The sequence below is a fragment of the Erpetoichthys calabaricus genome, chromosome 2, assembly GCF_900747795.2.
Source record: "Erpetoichthys calabaricus chromosome 2, fErpCal1.3, whole genome shotgun sequence".
NCBI lineage: Eukaryota > Metazoa > Chordata > Cladistia > Polypteriformes > Polypteridae > Erpetoichthys > Erpetoichthys calabaricus.
This window is the reverse complement of record NC_041395.2, coordinates 92,372,989-92,394,700: the sequence shown is the minus strand read 5'-3', so window position 1 is coordinate 92,394,700 and position 21,712 is coordinate 92,372,989. Positions and strand designations below refer to the sequence as shown.

At 39.3% G+C, this 21,712-nt stretch overlaps 1 protein-coding gene across 1 annotated transcript in view; it reads right to left on the bottom strand.

The window, feature by feature from the left end:
* si:ch211-57n23.4 (immunoglobulin superfamily DCC subclass member 3) overlaps positions 1-21,097 on the bottom strand; it is a 64,809-nt gene extending 43,712 nt beyond the window's left edge. Inside the window, exons 1-2 of the mRNA XM_051922806.1 lie at positions 20,204-21,097; positions 1,180-1,485 (exon numbers count right to left, since the gene is read on the bottom strand). Coding sequence (XP_051778766.1) covers positions 1,180-1,485; positions 20,204-20,249 — 352 coding nt within the window. The 5' untranslated portion in view covers positions 20,250-21,097. The remainder of the gene's footprint in view (positions 1-1,179; positions 1,486-20,203) is intronic.
* Positions 21,098-21,712: the final 615 nt, after the last annotated feature.

The window sequence follows — 21,712 nt, the reverse complement described above, 5'->3', positions numbered from 1 at the left end:
GTGGAATAGTGTAAGCTTCCTTCTGATATCGTTAGGTCGTTTTACCTCACTATCATCCCCAGAAAATTACATCAGATGCCTTGGTGTATATAACATATATAATGCTGATTATATGCTGTAGCGGCTCAAAATATAATTTTTTCCTCCCAGATATAAGTCACTGGGTTATTTTTTGCATCTTGTACAAAAAATTTAAGGAAAAATATTTCTCTGCTTTAGAATTAAATAAAAATATCTATACTGTATTTGAAAACAGAACATTAATGATAAAAAAAGCTAATGGGATTAGGATTCTGCAGTGCTGTACAATAAAATAAAGGACGTCAACAAAGACAATTAACTACATGTACTTGAGGCTTAGGAGGCAGCATCCATGTTTGCTTGGTGCTGCTCCACTGAGTTATTGACAAAGTTCTGCAAAAAAGTGTCTGAAGTTCTTTCAGGAGAAAAAGATTAAAATTCTGAGAGTTCTTCCCATCACTCCTCCTCCTCCTGGCCTTCTATTTAAAATACAGACAACCTCAATACCTTCAGGCACAACAATCAAGGTAAGAAAAAGCTGTCACTAACTAACTGCCATTTTCTTTTTAACTTATTAATTTAGTGGTGCACAATACTGTATTATCTTTGGTTTTCAGGTTAAGAAGGTGCATTAAGTGGAAAAACAGCCCACTATATGTTGCTTCAGTATACATCCCACTTTTGATCCTAACTTGAATTCTGTGGTGGCGATGCTCTGTATTCCCTTGTGTGGCATCACCTGCACTCTTGTGGATCAGAGCCTCTGGTGCCCATTATATTAGGGTACTTTTTTATTAACAGTGTGGGATTTCATGTTTATCTCCCATTTATCCATTGAAGCCCATTCCCCTCCCCATGCAACCCTAGTGCCATTTCTGTCTTTCTCAACCCCTATGTTACATATTTTCCATGGTGCAGAATTATATTTGTCTTGTTTTTTGTAATATTTGCCTGAATCGCTTTGTTTGCCTGCTTTCACTGCCCTCCACTTTTTCCATCTTAATGCATCGCTTCGTTTCTCGTGACATGAGTAATATATAAAGCAGATTAACTACGTGACATGAAAAACTGATTTTTGAATCCCTCTAAATCCTTTTGGATAAATTTATTTACATCCTAAGTGCCAATGATGGCTTCTTCAACTGCTAAAAGACTCACATGCAAGTTGAACACGGGCCTTCCTGCTGATCAACATGCCAAAACGATTCTCTGCTGCACAGTCATACTCGCCGGCATCAGTCTCATTGCTGTCACGCCGCTTGTGGAAGTTCTCGATAAGCAAAGAGCCATTGGCTAATACAGAAAAACGCTGTCCAGTCACCAATGGCACCCCATTCTTCCTCCAAGTAATGGTGACAGGCCCTTCTCCTTCAACCTGGCAGTGAAGCATAAGTGGACGATCCCGTACTGCAATGACGTCACCTGGCTCCGAAAGGAAAGAAAGCTCTGAAGTCTTGTCCTGGCCTGTGGAGAAACCAAAAAACATTATATTAGGCATATTTAGTCTTACATTTCACAACATACAGACGGTACAGAACAATATGTCAAACTTCTAAAGTTTTCCTTATACAGTATTCTCATAAGTAAGATTCAAAATTTATCTGAAAAGAAATAACACAACAAAATGCATTGATGAGAAAGGGCTATGTAGTAGCTGTAAGTCTATTTTCTACTCTGATTGTTTTGATTACAAGGTGGTTGGAAACCAAATTCTACCTTGGTAGCAACACTAGTCACCTCTTGAAGGAAACCCAAGAAGGCACATAAGAAGGTTAAAGGTGAAAACTCTACATGGAGACTGAGCTGAGAAAATAATTCATGTCTGTGACAATAGCATTAACTATGTGACAATGACACAGGCATAATAACATTGAGGCGAAATTTTAAGGTGGGTAAAATGATGAACTTCTGAACACCATACACTTCTTGTATCTCCACACCTCAAGATTACGTCTCTGCGCTGGGGTTGCCTCACAGACTTTTTATTCCATGGTGCTGTATCTGATGCGGCCAGACAATCAATGTTGGAGTTTGGGAGGAAAACAGAGCGCCCTAGAAAAAACCCATGTGGACAAAGGGAGAACATGCAAACTCCACACGGGGAGCACCGTGACTCAAATCTTATTGTTAGGCAGCATTGGTAACTTTTATGGTCAGTCAGAAACAAAGTGTGGCAGAGAAGAAAGATCAAGCCAAATGCCTTGTGCTTACTCATTTTGTTTTATCACTGAAACTGAGAATGATGTGGCAGTGAAACATGACACAAGGTACATGTCTCAGTCACACTTCTGGGTAAATCGGGTATATAGAGCTTATTTTTTTCCCCTGAAGAAAAGTTATTTAACAATCATTGTATGTGAAGTAAAACTGGCAACGAATAATCAAGTTAGAAATGAATAATTAGATGAAAGGAAGAAAAATAAAAACTCTGGTTTACTCAGGTTTACTTACTTCCCGTACAAACTTTAGACCTTTACTATTTATTCAGTCATCTACTTTCCTAACCTGCTTTAGCCAGAGGCTGAAAACATTCATGGAAGGGACACCAGTCCATCATAGACAACATTCAGACACTAAGTTTCACTCACACTGACTCATACTGGGACATGTTACAGATGCCACTCAACCTACCCTGGAAACTGCAAGGTCGTGTAAAACTCCACATTCATCTGATATGAGTATGAAAAATTGTGCAGACAGTGACAAGGCTGGGAACAGACACTAAGATGTTGGATCACCAACTGGCTGGCCACTTTGTTTGTATAAGATGAAAAGGACTACACTTCCTAAATATTTCCCTAGAATTCAACTCACAGTCCTGGAATCACTCCAGCAGATTTTCCCTGATCTTCTTCTAGTGCAATTGTGCCCATCGAAATCTGTGCAGAGAATTCAGAAGTTTTGGTCTCCGGACTATTATAAGGAAAGAGTGAAAGAGCTGAGCCTTTCAGTTTAGATAAAAGAAGATTAAGATTATGAATGAATTGTTTAAAATTATGAAGGGAACTAGTACAGTGGATGGAGACTGTTATTTTAAAATGAGTTCATCAAGGACACAGGGACACTGTTGGAAACTTGTTAAGGGTAAATTTCACACAAACATTAGGAAGTTTCCTTCACACATATGGAATAAGTTACTAAGCAGTGTGATAGACAGTAGAACTTTAGGGACCTTCAAAACTAGACTTGATGTTATTTTGGAGGAATGAAGTGGACAGGACTGGCAAGCTTTGTTGGGTTTAATGGCCTGTTCTCGTCTAAATCTTTCTAATGTTCAAATTCCAGATAGTGCCTCAGAAGTGTTATATATCTTAGACATAGACTACTTACAAGTTATATGAGTACTAATTATGATGGTCTGACCTTTCTCCATTTTGATGTACAGTGACAGACTTTACGCTAAAAAAACAAGAATTTGACAGATGGGTATCAGCAAAAGTGAAAGTGAAGAAGGTCTACAGGACAGTAGTGAGACCAGCTATGTTATACGGGTTGGAGATGGTGACACTGACCTAAAAACAGCAGACAGAGCTGGAGGTAGCAGAGTTAAAGATGCTAAGATTTGTATTGGGTGTGACGAGGATGGATAGGATTAGAAATGAGTACATTAGAGGGTCAACTCAGGTTGGACGGTTGGGAGACAAAGTCGGAGAGGCGAGATTGTGTTGGTTTGGACATGTGCAGAGGAGAGATGCTGGGTATATTGGGAGAAGGATGCTAAGGATAGAGCTGCCAGGGAAGAGGAAAAGAGGAAGGTCTAAGAGAAGGTTTATGGATGTGGACATGAAGGTGATGGGAGCAAACTGTAGAGGACAGGAAGAAATGGAAACAGGTGATCCACTGTGGCAACCCCTAACAGAAGCAGCCAAAAGAAGAAGAAGTTGTGACCTAAATAAAGACAGAGAATTTAAAGGTCTCAGTAAAATAATGTGATTTCCTTGAGACCAGGATGGTGTCATTGTTTTCATTTTATTCAATCTTTGTCACACATTCCTCTGTTTATAGCAAGACAATTTTTACAGATACCATAGTTTGAAAGGAGAGTCCTTTAGCCTAATATTACTTTCTTATTGAAGATATGTCACATTTGTGTTATCATTACAGGTTTTGTGTTTTAAATTGTGTACAGTGTTGCATAACTTGATTAACAGCATTCTGCTAAGCGATAAAGTAAGTGAATCAATGAGAAATTCATATTTACGGTACCTTTAAATTGTGGCATTGGCTCTCATTCAGTAATCACACTGTAACTTCAGAACTCCTTGGTTATACAACTTGTTGCCGAGTTATTTGTATGAATGAAAGTGGGATCACAGATCCTTAACCAACAATGAGTTTTCCCTGCCCATCAGAGCATCTTCCCCCAGTGTACCGGCCTTCACGTGTCTCTTCACGACTGACCTTTTCAAACAAAACGGTTACATCATTGAAGCTTTGTATCACTTTGCTCTGCTTAGAAACCCATTCAGCCCTTAATGTACTAAATTCTTGTTTTTTGAATGATCCATTTCCATCTAGGCTTTGTGTTAACAGCAGTACTAAATCTAACATAATTTACTAAAAGCTATCATTTGTAATTACCTGTTAACACAACCACTCACCTTCAGTAAAGACACAAAATAGTGACTTACAGCTACACATGATGCTTTAAGACAGGCCATCCATGTTTTGGTGTGCTTATGCCTAACAAATTCTTATTTCCTGCCTAGAATAGGTCTCCCACTTCACCTTGTTAATGCTGGGAGCATTCCCATAATACTCACTAAATATTAGAGGATAAGATAAATAGGAAAAAATGTCAAGGAAAATGCCCAGGATACAGAGATCAGATATACAAAATATATTTTCTACCCACCTCAGTGAGAGAGCAGCTGTCCAAATGTCATGTCATACCATGTAAGGGAGGATGGGCATAAGAGCCACAGCCTTTTGTTATATTTGATCCTGATTAATTATTTATTATTATTATTGTTGTCTAACATTTTTATCCAAGAATGCTTACCCACCTTGTACCACCAACACAAAGTGAGTTGCAAGTGGTTCAAAATCCAAAACCACCAACAAATGTCACCATTATATACATTTTTCTAAAATGTCAAAATAACAGAAGTATGAATTTGGCTTTTAAAGCAGACAAAAGCAGAATCTGGAGCCTTTAAATGGAGCATAGTATGTTATAGTTTTGTATGGTGGTGTTTTCTGAAGATGATACTACAATCTAATACACATTTTGTGGTCTCTAACTTTATATTGTTGATAAGTATTGGGCTCAGACACATTTTGTATTGCTTTTTTATTTAGGGACCAACACCTACAAGTTGTAATAATTTCATACTGGCATACACAATATAAACTCTTTGTTGAAGATAGCTGAATTTAAAGTCAGCATACAAATCTACTAAGATGGTTCTGTCTGTAGTTCACACTTGAGAGAGCAGATGACACATCAGGATGACTTTCTGAAACATGGGGTCAGTCTGAAACAGCAACATTTGCATCCTGACAGCTGGCAAGGGGGCTTCTTTTGCCTCACAGGCCTGAGAACTACCGGGCAGTGTCAGGCAAAATTGACTTCTGGTTAAACAATGGAGCCGGAGGAGATAAAAGGATGGGGTCAGCAGGCTTGTGGGGGCTGGGGAGCGAGGAGAGAGAGAGATGCACTTGACGTACGTGGAAAATGTGAGAACAGGCTGCTTTTTGAATATATTGTGGGTGAGACAAACTAAATAAACCCCAATCATGTAACTTTAAAGGCCTGGGGGGCAAGGTATTTTAATTTTTGTATTTGGTCAGCTATAAGCTTTATATTATGCATTATTGTTATTACTATTAACAGACTTTTGGAAATAATACTAAATAATTAAATAATGTACTCTCACATTTCTATGTGTTATAAACATGTGAGTAAACCTCCATATTGAATATTTTTTGTGACATATTCTTGTGATATGGCATACAATTTCCAAAATAAATGAACTATGAAATCTGGTGCAGCTGCTCATGGCTACGCCATTCCTCCTCCCGTCTTTGCCATGCCACAGTTCACCTAGATAATTATTGCTATGGCTGACTGACCGCCTGGCTGGCTGGCTGCTCTGTTTTGTCACCTCGGCTCATGAGGTTAGTGTTTACTGTTGGCTGTTTGAAGGGATCTGCTCCAATGCAAGAAGAGGAAGTAGCCTTTAAATTTTATTCAGTAAAGTTTGTAAGCAAATGCTAAGACCTCACCAGAATGAAGCTTCTGTTTTAATGTTGCCCTTTATTACATTTAACAAAAGGTGATAAAAGACTATGCGTTTTTATGAGGTTGTAAAGTACGGTTTCTCTGTCTAGTGGTTGTTTGAAATCGGAAATGGTGACTGAGGGGCACAGAAGTGCAGTGCCTACCTTCATTTCTGTGTCGTTCTCATACTTCTGAACTCATAGTTCACGTATTTTACGACGCCATGGCTATTTATTTGCCATCTTGTAAAGCACTTTGAACTACATCCTTTGTATGAAAATGTTCTATAGAAATAATGACTTTTTAAAATGACCATTATTACAAAGCAAAAAGCCTGTAATGGCGGATGACACTTCAGAAGAAGAATCTTAGAAGGTATGTGTTCTGGAAGCCATTTGGGGAAATGTCTTTCAGATTATTCTGGAATTATAGGCTCATCTGATCAATGGTTTAACATTCTGCAGCACTGGTACAAAGTAGATGTGCCAGGCAGAGGAACATCAGGCAACAAGGATGTACAGTGTCATATCATCAAAACATGTATTACATTGAAAACATATACTGTATTTTTAAAACTGCATATGCTAATAATCTGACATTTTGTCCATGTGTGACCCTCATGTTGGTGAGACAGCTTCATAGAACTCATGCCTTTTTTGAAAATGTCAAGAAAACGTTTATGACTTTTCTCTCACCGCATCTGGCCCAGTTGACCAGAGATGTGTCTTACACTTAATACAGGCTATGCTTGTGAATATACGTATAAAACAACCTCATATAACACAGAGTCCGGTGCTATAAATTATATGCATTTATAGAGATGAACAATGAAATATTTCATATGTGCACTGTGCAATCAAACACACTTGAAACATGACTTGGTGATTTGCCTAAAATAATGTTTAATATTAATAATAAGGATTGTTATTTACATACCCTTTCTCAAATAATGAAATATTGCTATTCATGCCTGCAGCATATTTGTGTCTACATTAAATAATATGCATTTAGGCGTTTAGTCCTGTGCAATCTCTTCTAAAGCTTCAGAAAATGGTCTATTTAAAACATTTTTAAACCATTTTGTTTATTTTATTATATAAAATTTCACTCAGCCAAACCAGCATGCATCCAGTCGAGCAAGCCTGAAAAATTCATGAAGATTGTTATATGGCTGTATTATATCAAACAGTGGAGTCTGATCACACTTTTCAAATGCAAACTAGAGAAGAGCTTATTTTGGAAGCAAAATGCTAATGACACGTTTCAGTCACAAATTAGCTGTCCCCCTTCTACCTCTAGAGCCCCACCCCCCATTATTGCTCGTCTCTGGCCTAGTTATTATACTTGAGGCCTGTTTCAGCCAGGTCCCTTTCAAACCATAGCAGTTTGACTGTCCATTGCAGACCATTTTTAATCAGAAGGTAATTATGTCCTTTAGCTAAACTCCTTGTTTAATGGCAGCAGGTTGAGGGGTGAAATAGGCAGAGGCCATGTCGATATACGGAGCCTTAGCCACAGACCTTTGTCGCTTGCAGCTAGATTTTTTATGGCTGTTATTTTGTGGATTAGACTGGCCCCCTGGTGAACAGCATTAAGCTGGACATAGTAAATATACAATATGTTATTGTGTTTATAGGGTATTTCATTCTTTTCTTCTTCTCCTTCCATTTATGATGCAATATACCCTGAGAGAGAAATATTTAGGTGAAGTTCATCTAGGCACATATCACATTAATATCATATACTGTATTCTTCTAGAAAATGTTATGGTTATTTAACATAATATTATAGGTAGCAATGGAAAGGCAGCAGGCTAATATCTGCACTAAATACTGTTTAGAATATGCTAGACATACTGTAAAATACTTTAGTATATCTAGTGTAGTGTATTAATAGATGGGGGTTATGGGGCTGTGCAGAATGGGCTCTGGCTGCTGCTTGGATTTATCCACATTATTGATTTACAATTTGGAGTTTCTGTAAAGAAATTGTATCCAATCCTCAAATGAGCCATATATCTCAATACCATAATTTACTAAATATGAGCAATGGTTAATGTGTTTTCTTAGATTGTTTTTACTATACTTGTAATGCTTATAGACATATGGATTATTTGTATATACAGATGAAGGTTCTCGACAACAAGTAACACAAACAGGCAAACCTGAGTGATGTCCTCTGTCTGCCTTAATGCTTTGGGAAGGAAAGAGGCTATGTCGAATTTCCTTGGGCCATTGCTGTTAAATGACTATTAGTGTCTGCACACCATACTTCTGGCCAGGGGCAATGACTGTTTGGGGCTGATAGCTTCATTCCTAGGCACTAAGGACAAAGAATTGTTGGGGCTTTTTTAGGGGGGTGGGGGTTGCAAGAAATAATAAGGGAGGTATGATTCTGAGATGGGTGCACTTGACTTTCCCCTATTCTGATTGATGGCTTTTTTTTTCTGCTGCCAAAGCAACCACATGGCTTCTGGAATAGCCGCCTGCGAGAGATCTATAGCTCTTGTACAACAATAGAATCCTGATGCTATGGAGCCTCTCAATGAAAAAGGGTCCTGGGGTCCAGTAGGTGCTGGGACAATGACGGAGGCAAGGGGGTGGATTGTGGGGGAAGGCGATGGGGGTGGGAGGGGGTTGCGTCAAGAGTGACTTTATTCAGTTGTAACTTAGGTACATGACAATAGCCCATTCGACTGAAAGGACAGCAGTGGAACAGGCTACAACCCCCTCCAAATCCAAGAGTCTTCAGTACAGCTAGAATTAGAGCCATCTGCCCAATTCAGGATCCCCCACCCTCTCTTTTCTGAGCAAAGTTTCCCATGCCACACCATCACTCAACTTTGACCTTTCCACTCACTTTTGTCAATTGCACCCCAATAGACTTTTCTTTGGCTAGTCAACCCTGCGGGCCTTTCAATTATCTGTGAACCATAAGGAGGACCTCAGCTTGCATTTTCACCCTCACCCGGCTGGCCCCAGCCCCACCCTTAACAAATTGAATTTGCACTTGAACCCACTTGCCTAGACATAAAAATAAAATGGTCCTACGCTCCAGCTGTCTACCTCAACTTCACCTGCGGCAGTCCGCCCAGCTCCATCAGCAAGATGATCTTCACCCCCTGTCCTGGTAACCTCAGCCACTCTGGGGGTCATGGGAGAGTTGTCTAAAACTGGTGAGGCTGGACAGCTTGAGCCCTGCTCATTAAATCTGGTCACTCCTCTATTGTCTGGTGAGGTTCTATTGTAAATTCATGGCTAAGCTATGAGCAAAGCTTGGCTATAGGAAAAGGGTAAACACAGGGAAATCCCTTTATCTGAACTTCGTTTACTTTCTCCTGTGAGCTATCAAAAGACAATAATATGCAATAAAACCAAATGCTAATTAGCAGCATATCTCAGCCATGAACATAATGAGGTGACTCTTTGGAACAGGCTGCTTTTCAAAAAAAAACTTCATAACATGCATCCATTTTAAATGAATTCACTAATCTAGAGGTACTCATTTCATATATGAGAGTTTCAGGCAAATAACTGAATTCTGCAAGATGTGGCGTTTCTTGCAATCAAATAAACTCACATGCCACACATTTACTAATCAGTCACTGTTGATTTAATGGATCTGATCGAGTGGAAGCTCCCATCGGCACACTGGCAGTGCAAGGTGTCTTTAGCTCTGGATAGTAGGAGCTTAGCTGTGGCAATGCTGCCAACAGAGTTTACAATATGAACCATCCATCCACTTTCTGAACCTACTTAATCCTATTCAGGGCCACAGGGACATGAAGCCCATCCCAGCAGCAGCGGACACAAAGAAGAAACCAACTCTGGATGGGATATCATTTGTATATATTGGGCTAATTTACATACAGTAGGCAACAAAACCCAACCTGTATGGCTCTGAGATATGGCAGAAAAAGTGGAGAACATCCCTTACTGACACAATGGGTAAATGCACAAGCTGTGATTCACTTATACCAGTGGGGCAGCAGCACTAACTACAGCACTGTCCATTTGACAATACAAATCAGGATAATAAGCACTTGTGTTTTTGTTTTATAAAATGTATGCATATTTTGGCATGGTCCAAATGTCATATTTAGAAAATTTCAAAACTGTTATGTAATTGTGGCTTTGTAGCAACCCTAAAATATTATTTATTTCCATCAATACATTTCCTAACCCACTTATCCAGGGCAATGACAAGGAAAATCTAGAGCCTATCTCAGCAAGCATAGGACTCAAGGCAGGAACAGTCCTTAGGCAGGGAACCAGCTCACCACAGGATCAGTAACTACAAAAGCCTGACTGAACATCCATCGACCATTGGACCCACTTTCTCCAGCTAATGGTCCAGTTCTTGGTTGAAGGCATCTGCAGCACAGCAGGAACTAACTTGGGGTGTCTGTCCACTTCAGGGCACACACTTTACCCTCGCTCATTTAGAGTCGCTGATCAACCTCTGGCATGTGAGAGGAAAACTTGAGGAGCCACAGGAAACTCAACCAGACAGAGAGGAACATGCACACTCCACCCAGGCATTGTGCCAGTGAGGCTTTACCAGAGCGAAACACCACACCACCATTCCATAACATGAAAAAACATGCAGTAAAAGTTTTTTTTGCACTGCACAGCATTTAACGAAGGTTTAACGATTATGTCTATTTTAGGAATGTTCAAAGACAGTATTAATGTTTTCAAACTACTTTTCACATTGCGCTTGCTTTGTGAACAACTTGGTTATTACTCTGTAATTAAGCTCACAAAGCCCAGCATTCCTTTTATCTTTGCTGTGTGCTTCTTCTACAATGCTGAATTGTAAATCTACAGTAAACTGGGAGCAGACAGCGCATTATGGCGTTTTAAACTCCCTAAAGCATACACAAGAGTGGGGCGGAGGGCATCGCTGTAGCACGTCACCTAACTCATTTCAAAAGGAAAAATTGTTTCATTTTCTTTATGCATGAAAATATGAAAGAAACTTTTCCTCTCTTACTAAAATGTATTACAGTCTTTGTGAGGGGTGACAAATGTGTGCCTGCTGGGAGAATTCCTCTGCTTTTCACTCTTGGACCTATTATCTCCCATTAAAGTGGTTGGGGACTTCTCCCAGACAATGGCTGAATGAGGATCCCATGGAGAGAGCAGAGGGGACATGGAGGGAAGCTCCACATCATGCGGGCTGCTGGAAACCGCCAACCCGCAGTTCCCTGCTTTGTTTCGCTAATGGGAGTTAAACTTGCAAATGAAAGAAAGAGGCAGGCTGCAGAGCAAACCTGCTACTGAACACTTGGAGTGGGGCCGCTTTGTTTAAATCTCATTGTCACTGTAACTGTTATTAGCTCATAACAAATAGAGAGTAGTGATATCCCTGCTTCATGTCTTTGGATTTGTATGCGTGTGGAGCATTACCAGAAAGTCCCGTTTGGCAGAGTTCATGACAGACACAAAGTGTTTCCAGAAGCCATCTCAAACCATCTCTCAGAAAGATAAATTATTGCAGCCCAGTGTGGACCATACAGGGTACTTGGGCCAGCAACTAGGATCTTAAAGGAAAATTCTCCAAACTAGGAATAGACAATGGTGCCTGTCAGGCCCTCAGTCCTCCTCATGACCCTTCTTGAATCCTTTACTCTTCCTTATCATTTTCATGCCACCCTGCCTAGATACTCGTCAAACCGCCTTGCCTTGAGTACTTCAGATAGAAGGACAGTGCCTCGCTTTATCTCAAATGAACAACTGGACATTGGCTTTGGCAGTGAGCTCTGCTGATGATGTTCTTCTGACCAGCTCACTGTCTCGCCATTACTGAAATGCCAAACCACATTTGCGTCTGCAGATTTCATTTGAAAGTTACAACAACTTTGAAGATGTTTTTGTGTGTATCCTCTGCCTGAACTGCAGTGAATGATTCTTTACTCCAGATGTTTACTAAGTAAGGAACTCTTCTCCATATGAAACTTCACAGTATAAACTAACCTAAAGTTCAGAAAAGCTAGAAGTGAACATGAAAATTAGCATTTATTTCTGAACTATTTTGCTCAATGCACCACATGAGCTTTTGAGTCTATTAAAACAAAGGTAGATAATTCCTCATTCTATATTTTCATAAAGAAATCTGAATCAGGACCCTCAACTCCAAGGAACCCCTTTCTACTCCAGAGAACTCTGGTACCTTTTCTCGATTCTAACCAATGGTTTTCACATCTGACTTCTCGGATTATTTTCCAGTACACCCATCCATGATCACATTAGGAGAGATCTGTGAGGGCAGGTATGAGCACAACATGGCCAGTCCCCTAACTCAAAGTGACTCTCAATGTCCAGTGTGTTCTACACACTAGAGACTGCAGACAAGATGGTTTTCAGGATACCCACAAGTACCAATTTTTTTGGAACTTGTCCCAGAGCTTGTGTGCCAGTCAATAGCCTGTTAGCAGTGGACACTGTGACGACTCTTCTGGTTACGCTGGCTGCTCTCTGACTGTCATAAGCAGTTCAGGTTCAAGGGGTTCTGTTATAACCTCCTTGGCACCTGATGGTCAGCCTGCAGTGCCCAGAACCAATTTAAACTGACTGGCACATGTATGATGAGAGGTTATTACAGCATGGGTGGGAGTCGCATTCTGATAACGGGCAGCTCAGCAGCACAGTGTTATTATTGGAAATGATAGCATTAAGTGATGTCCAAATCTCATTCTTGGAGTGACCCACTGCAGGAGCGTAGTTCTGTTTTATTGAGCATGTAACAAGATTAGTAAACTGCTGGAGCACATTTACTACAAGATTTTCATGGGGTCAGCTTGCTGCGCTTGCTCCTGTAACAATTCTTTAACTTATTTTGCACTTTAACATATCATTGGGTCTACAGTATGTCATGAAGATTTGCGAGAAGAAAAGCAAAGTATGCAGGCGACAAAAAATAAAAAAGAATAAAGACTGTAGCTAATGATAGAGATGTCCTCGTAAATCTGAAGCACAGCGGATTCTGTTACAGATCACAAGCTAATAAGATTCTGTCCGGGCCCAGAGCGCCTCGGCGGAGGATTAAGCATGGGGGTATCAGAATGGTCCCAAGCTGAAGCAATGGGATTAACACCCCTTAATAAGATCTCAATCAGGGTGGCTCACCGGAGGCCAGTCATATGGTAATGATGGCTGAACTGTGACAGCCAGGGGCTAGTGGCATTGTGTCCGACGCTCTTCCCAAAGCCCACAGCATCTCTGCCATGCAGGTTGAGATACAACCAAAAGAGGTTTAATCTCCAGGTTTTTTAAGGCAGCGCAGTAGGAGGCAATGAGCTCTGTTGTGCAACATTTCAGCCAGTTCAATGACGCCAGCTGATGATTTCATCCCTGGACATGGCCGAATATTGCACTTCAATAAGGGCCCCCTTCCCCCAGCACACCGAGTGAGCAGCCATTAAGAGAAATGGAACAAACACGCAGGTCTGCGAATGTCTGCACCCTCTCTGCACTTGAACAGGGCCTTTCAGAAAAGCATTTAAGTGTAACTGCACACTGCATCAGTACCCTCAACCCATTGACATAAGTGCAAGAAACCAGGGCCTTCCCCAGGAGCATTGGGCACAAATCCCAGGATGGGACATCCCAATAATGTTAGCCATAAAAAAATTCCAATTGGCTAACAGAACCAAAGACTAATTTGTGTCCCCCCAAGATATAAATGAATATCATGAAACAGTTGCATCATCTATTGATGCGTGTATATTACATAGCCATTTTTTGAACTGTAGCCTTACAGGAGTTCTGTGATTTTTCTTCAAACTATGAAATGCTTCTTATTAAAAATGGGGAGGTCAGACTGGCACGTCACCCTCATTTTATTTCTCGTAAAAATTACCAATATAGTGCTGATGCTGTTATCTTTATAAGTTCTTGTATTCAGCTCAGGCTGAATTAGATTTCAAGTCTTATGAAGTTATCAAAAGCTGCTTTGGACATGGAAGGTAGAAAGTGGCCAATTTCAACCACATTTGTTAAGAAGAGGGACAACTTTGGAGAAAAACAAAAAAGTGACATTAAGTTTAAGCCCTTATAGAAAAGAGACACTTTTCAAAGAAAGCAGAGAAGTCAATTGAACACCTGAAGTGGTGTAAAATACATAAAGAAGAAACCAGTCAGCCATCCACCGTGGCCTTGTATATCTGCAAGAAGGCGCTTTGAATGGGGCCGAGCAGACTCTGTGCAATCCATTGAGCAAAAATGAAGCCCAGAAGCTCAAGGAGATAACACAGAAAGTAAAAATGGAATGTCCATCAATGGCCAGGAAACAATTCTTGTACGCTATGAGCCATGAGTGTCTCTTCCATCCGTCCATTCGTTTGATTATCCATAAGATCCAGGGCCTGTCTCGGCAAGACAGGAATCAACACACACACTCATTCATTCCAGGTCAATCGGAACCACTTTTTAAAATAACGTATTCTTTTGAAACAAATAAAAAAAGAGTGGTTATTTCTAGACTCAAAAGAAAAGAAGGTAAGAGATACAAAGTTATGTCTCTTCTCTTCTTTTCTGTTTCAGCTAGGAATAATCTTTAGCATACTTTTTGCAGATGCATGCTGATGCAGTCCTGCACTGTCCCATATTGTTGTGTTGTATACACACATATACACAATCCAAATGAAGACTCATCAGCAAAGTCTTCTACTTATTTTTAAATTTAAATGTATGTATCTACTGGTACAATTACGGCATTATGACACAGCAGGTCTCCAATCATTTGCACGGCAGTCTCACAGTTTTTGATTCCAGGCCTACTACTTATCTTTTTAGCATTAGTACATTCTTCCTACTGCACCTTGTAAAGATTTTATTTTGAAACTCTGGTGTTCAACCACACAGCAAAAGCATCCTAGGCTATCTGGGAACACTAAAGGGGTGCAGTATGAGCGACAGTGACTGTCTGTGCTGCTGTCTCATACAAGGATTGCTTACGGCTGGGATTGGCTCCAGCTCCCTGTCATTCTTTAGTGGAATAAAGGAGTGAGAATGTATGGATAATATGAGTGAGGACACCCCGTCACCAAATGGCATCCTGTCCATGGTTGGCCTTGCTTTGTTTGGAGTGCTGCAGAATAACAGCTGGCACCCCGCAAACCTGCAATCGAATAAATAGGTTCACAGATCAAATATATGAATTATTGTGCAGTTTCATTCATTATTTGTGAAGCTGTATTTATCACCTGCAAAAATAAAATCATGTATTGTTGTGATGTATAATTATATAGGAAGAGAGCAATTGGCTCTGAAAAAAAAATCCTTTCATGTGCCCAAAAATGAGATGAGCGCAAAAAAGAAACAGTTCACCATGAGATAGATAGATAGATAGATAGATAGATAGATAGATAGATAGATAGATAGATAGATAGATAGATAGATAGATAGATAGATAGATAGATATGCACTATATTAGATAGATAGATAGATAGATAGATAGATAGATAGATAGATAGATAGATAGATAGATAGATAGATATGCACTATATTAGATAGATAGATAGATAGATAGATAGATAGATAGATAGATAGATAGATAGATAGATAGATAGATAGATATGCACTATATTAGATAGATAGATAGATATGCACTATATTAGATAGATAGATAGATAGATAGATAGATAGATAGATAGATAGATAGATAGATAGATAGATAGATAGATAGATAGAAATGCACTATATTAGATAGATAGATAGATAGATAGATAAATAGATAGATAGATAGATAGATAGATAGATAGATAGATAGATAGATAGATAGATAGAAATGCACTATATTAGATAGATAGATAGATAGATAGATAGATAGATAGATAGATAGATAGATAGATATGCACTATATTAGATAGATAGATAGATATGCACTATATTAGATAGATAGATAGATAGATAGATAGATAGATAGATAGATAGATAGATAGATAGATAGATAGAAATGCACTATATTAGATAGATAGATAGATAGATAGATAAATAGATAGATAGATAGATAGATAGATAGATAGATAGATAGAAATGCACTATATTAGATAGATAGATAGATAGATAGATAGATAGATAGATAGATAGATAGATAGATAGATAGATAGATAGATAGATAGAAATGCACTATATTAGATAGATAGATAGATAGATAGATAGATAGATAGATAGATAGATAGATAGATAGATAGATAGAAATGCACTATATTAGATAGATAGATAGATAGATAGATAGATAGATAGAAAGATAGATAGATAGATAGATATGCACTATATTAGATAGATAGATAGATAGATAGATAGATAGATAGATAGATAGATAGATAGAAATGCACTATATTAGATAGATAGATAGATAGATAGATAGATAGATAGATAGATAGATAGATAGATAGATATGCACTATATTAGATAGATAGATAGATAGATAGATAGATAGATAGATAGATAGAAATGCACTATATTAGATAGATAGATAGATAGATAGATAGATAGATAGATAGATAGATAGATAGATAGATAGAAATGCACTATATTAGATAGATAGATAGATAGATAGATAGATAGATAGATAGATAGATAGATATGCACTATATTAGATAGATAGATAGATAGATAGATAGATAGATAGATAGATAGATAGATAGATAGATAGATAGATAGTGTTGTCACTTATGCAGAACACACTGGCACCACGATAACCAAGAAAACAGTAAAATACACAGCTTTAAAAATAACTTCTGAATTGCCACAGCATTAGGCTTTTAGAAAATCAGTGCAGCAGTTTGCCAAACTGGGGGGTGTTATGGCAATGGCACCCTCAGTACCCTACTTCCAGCTTGTAAAAATATTTGGATAAATATTTTAAAAATGTTTAAATACTGTATCACAAAGCAAAAGTGAAAAAACTATAATTCGAAAATACTTTATTCTTCAACAATGTATGTCTGATGGAAATGGTTCCTTTATACAGAAACTAGTCTCAAATGCTTCCATTCACATGAAACAGTGGTATTAATGTACTGGGCCAGGGTCCAATTACACATTAAATCCTAATTTATTCAGTCCTCCAGTGGCTAATAGGAAGTCATTGTTTAAATTTACACTGGTTGCCTCATCTTCTGTTCTCCATTAACTCTCATGAATCTGCATATAACCTCTGATTTTCAGCACCATCCCACCACTCAAGCCACCAGGCCAATTCTATTTATCCATGAGATCTGCCATGGAAGAAACATTCATACTGTTGCTCAAACAGCAAAGCAAATATTCAACGATATATTCAGCTGAAGATGCTTAACGCAGATAAAGACTGTCTAATTCTAAAAGTGCAGGCAAAGCGTAATATGTCTGCACAAATTTATTTTTTAATTTGTTTTGCCAAATACTGCAGCAGGTTGGGGAGGACAGGTCCATAATGTCGGCAATGGTATTGATGGGCTGCTATAATGACGGGGTTTATGTCGAGACTCAGTGATGCAGCGTACAAATTATGAAATCCAATCCCCGCCTCCGCCCCCACTTAATTAGTTAATCAGAGCTAATTAGACACGCCTGTTACCGCAGATTAGGCGCGTAACCCAATTTCCGTAGCACATGCTAATCTCCCATTTAGAAAATGAATCGCGGCGTGTAGTGTGCGTGATCTGCTCGCGCTATTAATTAACGTGATGTCAAAGACTACAAAAGTTAAGGCACTATAACACAGCTACGGAATGCTTTAAAATACAAAGATCCTCAAATGCATCGACTTTTCTTTGGGTTTTAAGTGGTTTATTAAAAAAAAAAAAAAAAAAAGACGAATATTGCTCAACATCAAAACAGTCGTCTATGGGGGTTATTAACTCCACTGATATTTGATTTGTTGGAAAATGTCGAACTCTTTGCGAGTCTGAAAAGCGATTTGTGGTAAGCCACTGGACATGTAAAACTTTTGAAAAGCATCCAGTTCGGCTCCGCAGGGCACTCGGAACTCGCCATGCCAGCGTTCGACTCGTGCTTCACTGTAGACTACAAAGACGCAATAAAATTCCTCGAAAAGCAAATCTCATCAAAGGCTAACAAATCCAAGTACCGAATAAGGCGCTTGTAATCTTCGGAAACTATATGGGATCGTTTGATCGGCACCCTCTCCTCCACGTGCAACTTTCAGCTTGGAAAACGGAATTGTATTTAAACTGTTAAAGGAAACGCCAGCTTTATCTGCGGAAGGTGCATCAAAGTGAAATCTTCGCATAAACGAGTTTTCGTATATCTTTCCATCCATTTTAAGACCACGCCTTAACCGCACAAATCCCGCTGGCATCGGACGTGAGGTGCTGGGCGCAGTTTCGCACATCCGAATACTTCATATACCTTTACCTCCAAATTAAATTTAAAAAGAACTAAAACCACGATCTATTAAAAGTTATCTTAGAATATAGTTATGGAAAACCTCTCAATAACCCAGAAAAATAAACCACAACAAAACGTCGGAACCACTTTACGATTACTCATTAAGTGCTCTCTATAGTGGGTGGAAAGACGAGCACCACATAACCCTCATGGAGTTTTAATTTGACTCACCAAATCTCTGATTTCCTTGACTTATTAACATACAAAGAAAAAAAAGTTATGCATTATGGTTAGCTATTCAGTACGTTTTCGGTTTTTGAGTTTCATTGGTTTTGTGTTGTAGTGTTTATACTGTAAAATTTCGTTTGGCTGTTGGGTGTTTAAATGATGTTTATCATTACATAGAAATCAATACCTTTTTCTTTCCGTAATGCTATTCGGTCAATGAATTGTGATCACTATTTCGAATCGTGCAGCCCTTTTGACGTTTCGTTTTATCTATTGGATTTAAGTTTTCATAACCTGACCAAGAAGATTTTTCCAAATAACTTGGATGTTTGAGAATTGATCCAAAAGATAGGGCTGAAATTGTGCTGGTGGTCTTATTTTATCCTCCCGTGTAAATGAGCAGTAATTAACATGTAGAAAGTCAAGGTTGTTGTCTTAACGTTTACTGGCTAAATGTTGCACTAGAACTTAGCGATCGTGTTAACGTTAGCATCATTAATACAAAGGAGTGGATATTGTAGTATGCTTTGTTTAGCACAAAACAATCAATAGATAGTAACCAGAAGTCCTCGGTCCATAGCAAAGAACTGTTCAGGTACTTAAATATCAAGTGAATTACGTTATAGAAAGCGGTTGCGATTGCTCAAGAATTGTACATTTAGTCCAGCTTTATACACTTCAGCTTCAAGGTACCATTAGATTGGTTTTGCATCTGGTTGTCAATTTCTCACACATTCACAACAACCCCATAATACCACTTAGCTCTAAGAAGCTTTAAGCTTTCTCACAAATGCTTGTTGGTAGACACTAAGTACCTGTGCCTCGATCTTCTGCATCAGTTACAGAGAGTAGTGCCAAGTGCGAGGCCGGTGCCGAAGTCATTACTTCGGTGGACCGGATCTAGCAAGTAATTAAGATCGCCATGTATAAATAATATACGATTAGTAGAAACTCGGTGGCAGATGCTATCCTGCTATACAAATTGCCCAATCTGACAAGTTAAATAACAGCGCTTGCCTGCAACAAGACTCGCCCGGTGCACTTTGTTAAACGAGCGCTTCAGCTGACAGCTCCGCTGGGGCCCCACGAAACCTCTCCCCGGGTGCCCGTGTTGAAAGGGGATGAAGAAACGATTTAGAGCTTTAGGCCAGCAGTAAAATCCGCAATCCGTCTTTTACCACAAGGGGCTAAAGTTCAGAGCCTTCAAATTTATAAACAAACCACCCGGCATTTTCGCATCACTCCCAGAAAACCCAACGAAGAGATGTTTGAAGTGATGGTTGCAAATGTTAACAATGCATCCGCCCCATCCTGGAAGTTTTACTTGGACACACTGATCGCGAAAAATCGGGCAGAGATAATAAGCAATGAGACTGAAAAATGATATTACCTGCCGTCGCAGCCGCTATCAGCATCGATAACCATATCCAAAACATGACTGAGCCCAATGCGCTTCCCCAACGACAGGCAGGCTCTCCTCTTCTGAATTAAATCCCTCTGACGTTCCACAAAATCATAGAATATTCCTTTCAAACGGAGTTAGACGATGGCCAGTGGATCTACAAATCTGGCATTTAAATGGTTCAAAACTTAAAATATTTACTCTAAATATTGTCACTACAACATAATTGCAGGTTTGTTTGGTTTTTTTTTTTGTCCTTTTTTTTTTAAAATAATTTTCCTACAGCGCCACGAACGCCGGCGAGAGAGGTCTCGCTCCTTTGAAGGCTTCTCCCGTCTACTTTCAGAAATCCCCCTGTCTTTCTCTATTCTCTTCTGTGATCCTCCTAGCGGGAGGCAAGCGAGATTTTTTTACTTGGGTATTGTTTGCCTCCCCTGACACCCCCGGTCAATGAATGGACATTGATACAACAGCTCCGGCTTGAAGGCACGTTGGAGGGGCGTCCAATGGCAGAAAGGCTACGCGCATGGGGCGGGGGAGGCGCGTCCCATCCGACACTTGCCAACTCAATGAGCCACCTCGCCGTGGCTGGGCACACCTTCTGTGTGCGAGTCACACGTGGGAGGACCTCACTTGTGTTTACAAACTTGAAGATGTGGACACGCGCAAGCATGCAGCTCCAGTACGCACTGTCTGCTCAGGCGAGCGCGGAGCCATTCGGGGGGCTGTTACTGCTCCTTACTGTAACGCAGTCCTAAACGGAGGACAGCAGATCCTTATCGGAACGCACCACTCTTAATGCTCTTCGACTTGTTTTTGTTTATGGACCGTATATTACATTTATACGGAGGATTTATGAAGGTAGTGCACGTAGTTTTGTTAATTCTGTTTTTAATTAACGGAATTACATCTTCTGATTCACCACTTTAAATAAAAAATGACAATATTGCATTCAGCAATTTTAAAAAGAGAACACACGTTTTTATATGTAAATATGGATTTTTTTAAAAATTCAAACGAATTCCATGCTTTCAAACTTTCCAAAGTCAATTGCAAGAGCAAAACACAATCATTTCAGTGGTCATGTGCACCTCGGACATATTTGTGTCAGATACTCAGATTTCTGTGCGCTATGTACAGTGGATTCCGAAAGTATTCTGACCCCTTCACTTTTTGCACTGTATTGTGTTGTAGTCTTAATTTTAAATTGAGAAATTTGCTGTTTTTGCCTATCAATCAACGCACAATAATGAAAGTGAAAATATATTTTCAGAAAGTTTCACCACTTTATTAAAAATCAAAAACTGAAATCTCTCATTCACAAAACATATTCAGGCTCTCTATCCAATATTTTGTGAAAGACCCTATGGCAGCAAGTACAGCTTTGCGTCTTCTTGAGGTAAGTCTCTACAAGCTTTGCACACCTGGATTCGGGCAGTTTATCCCATTCTTCCTGGCAGATCCTCTCAAGCTCTGTTAGATTGGATTGTAAGTGTC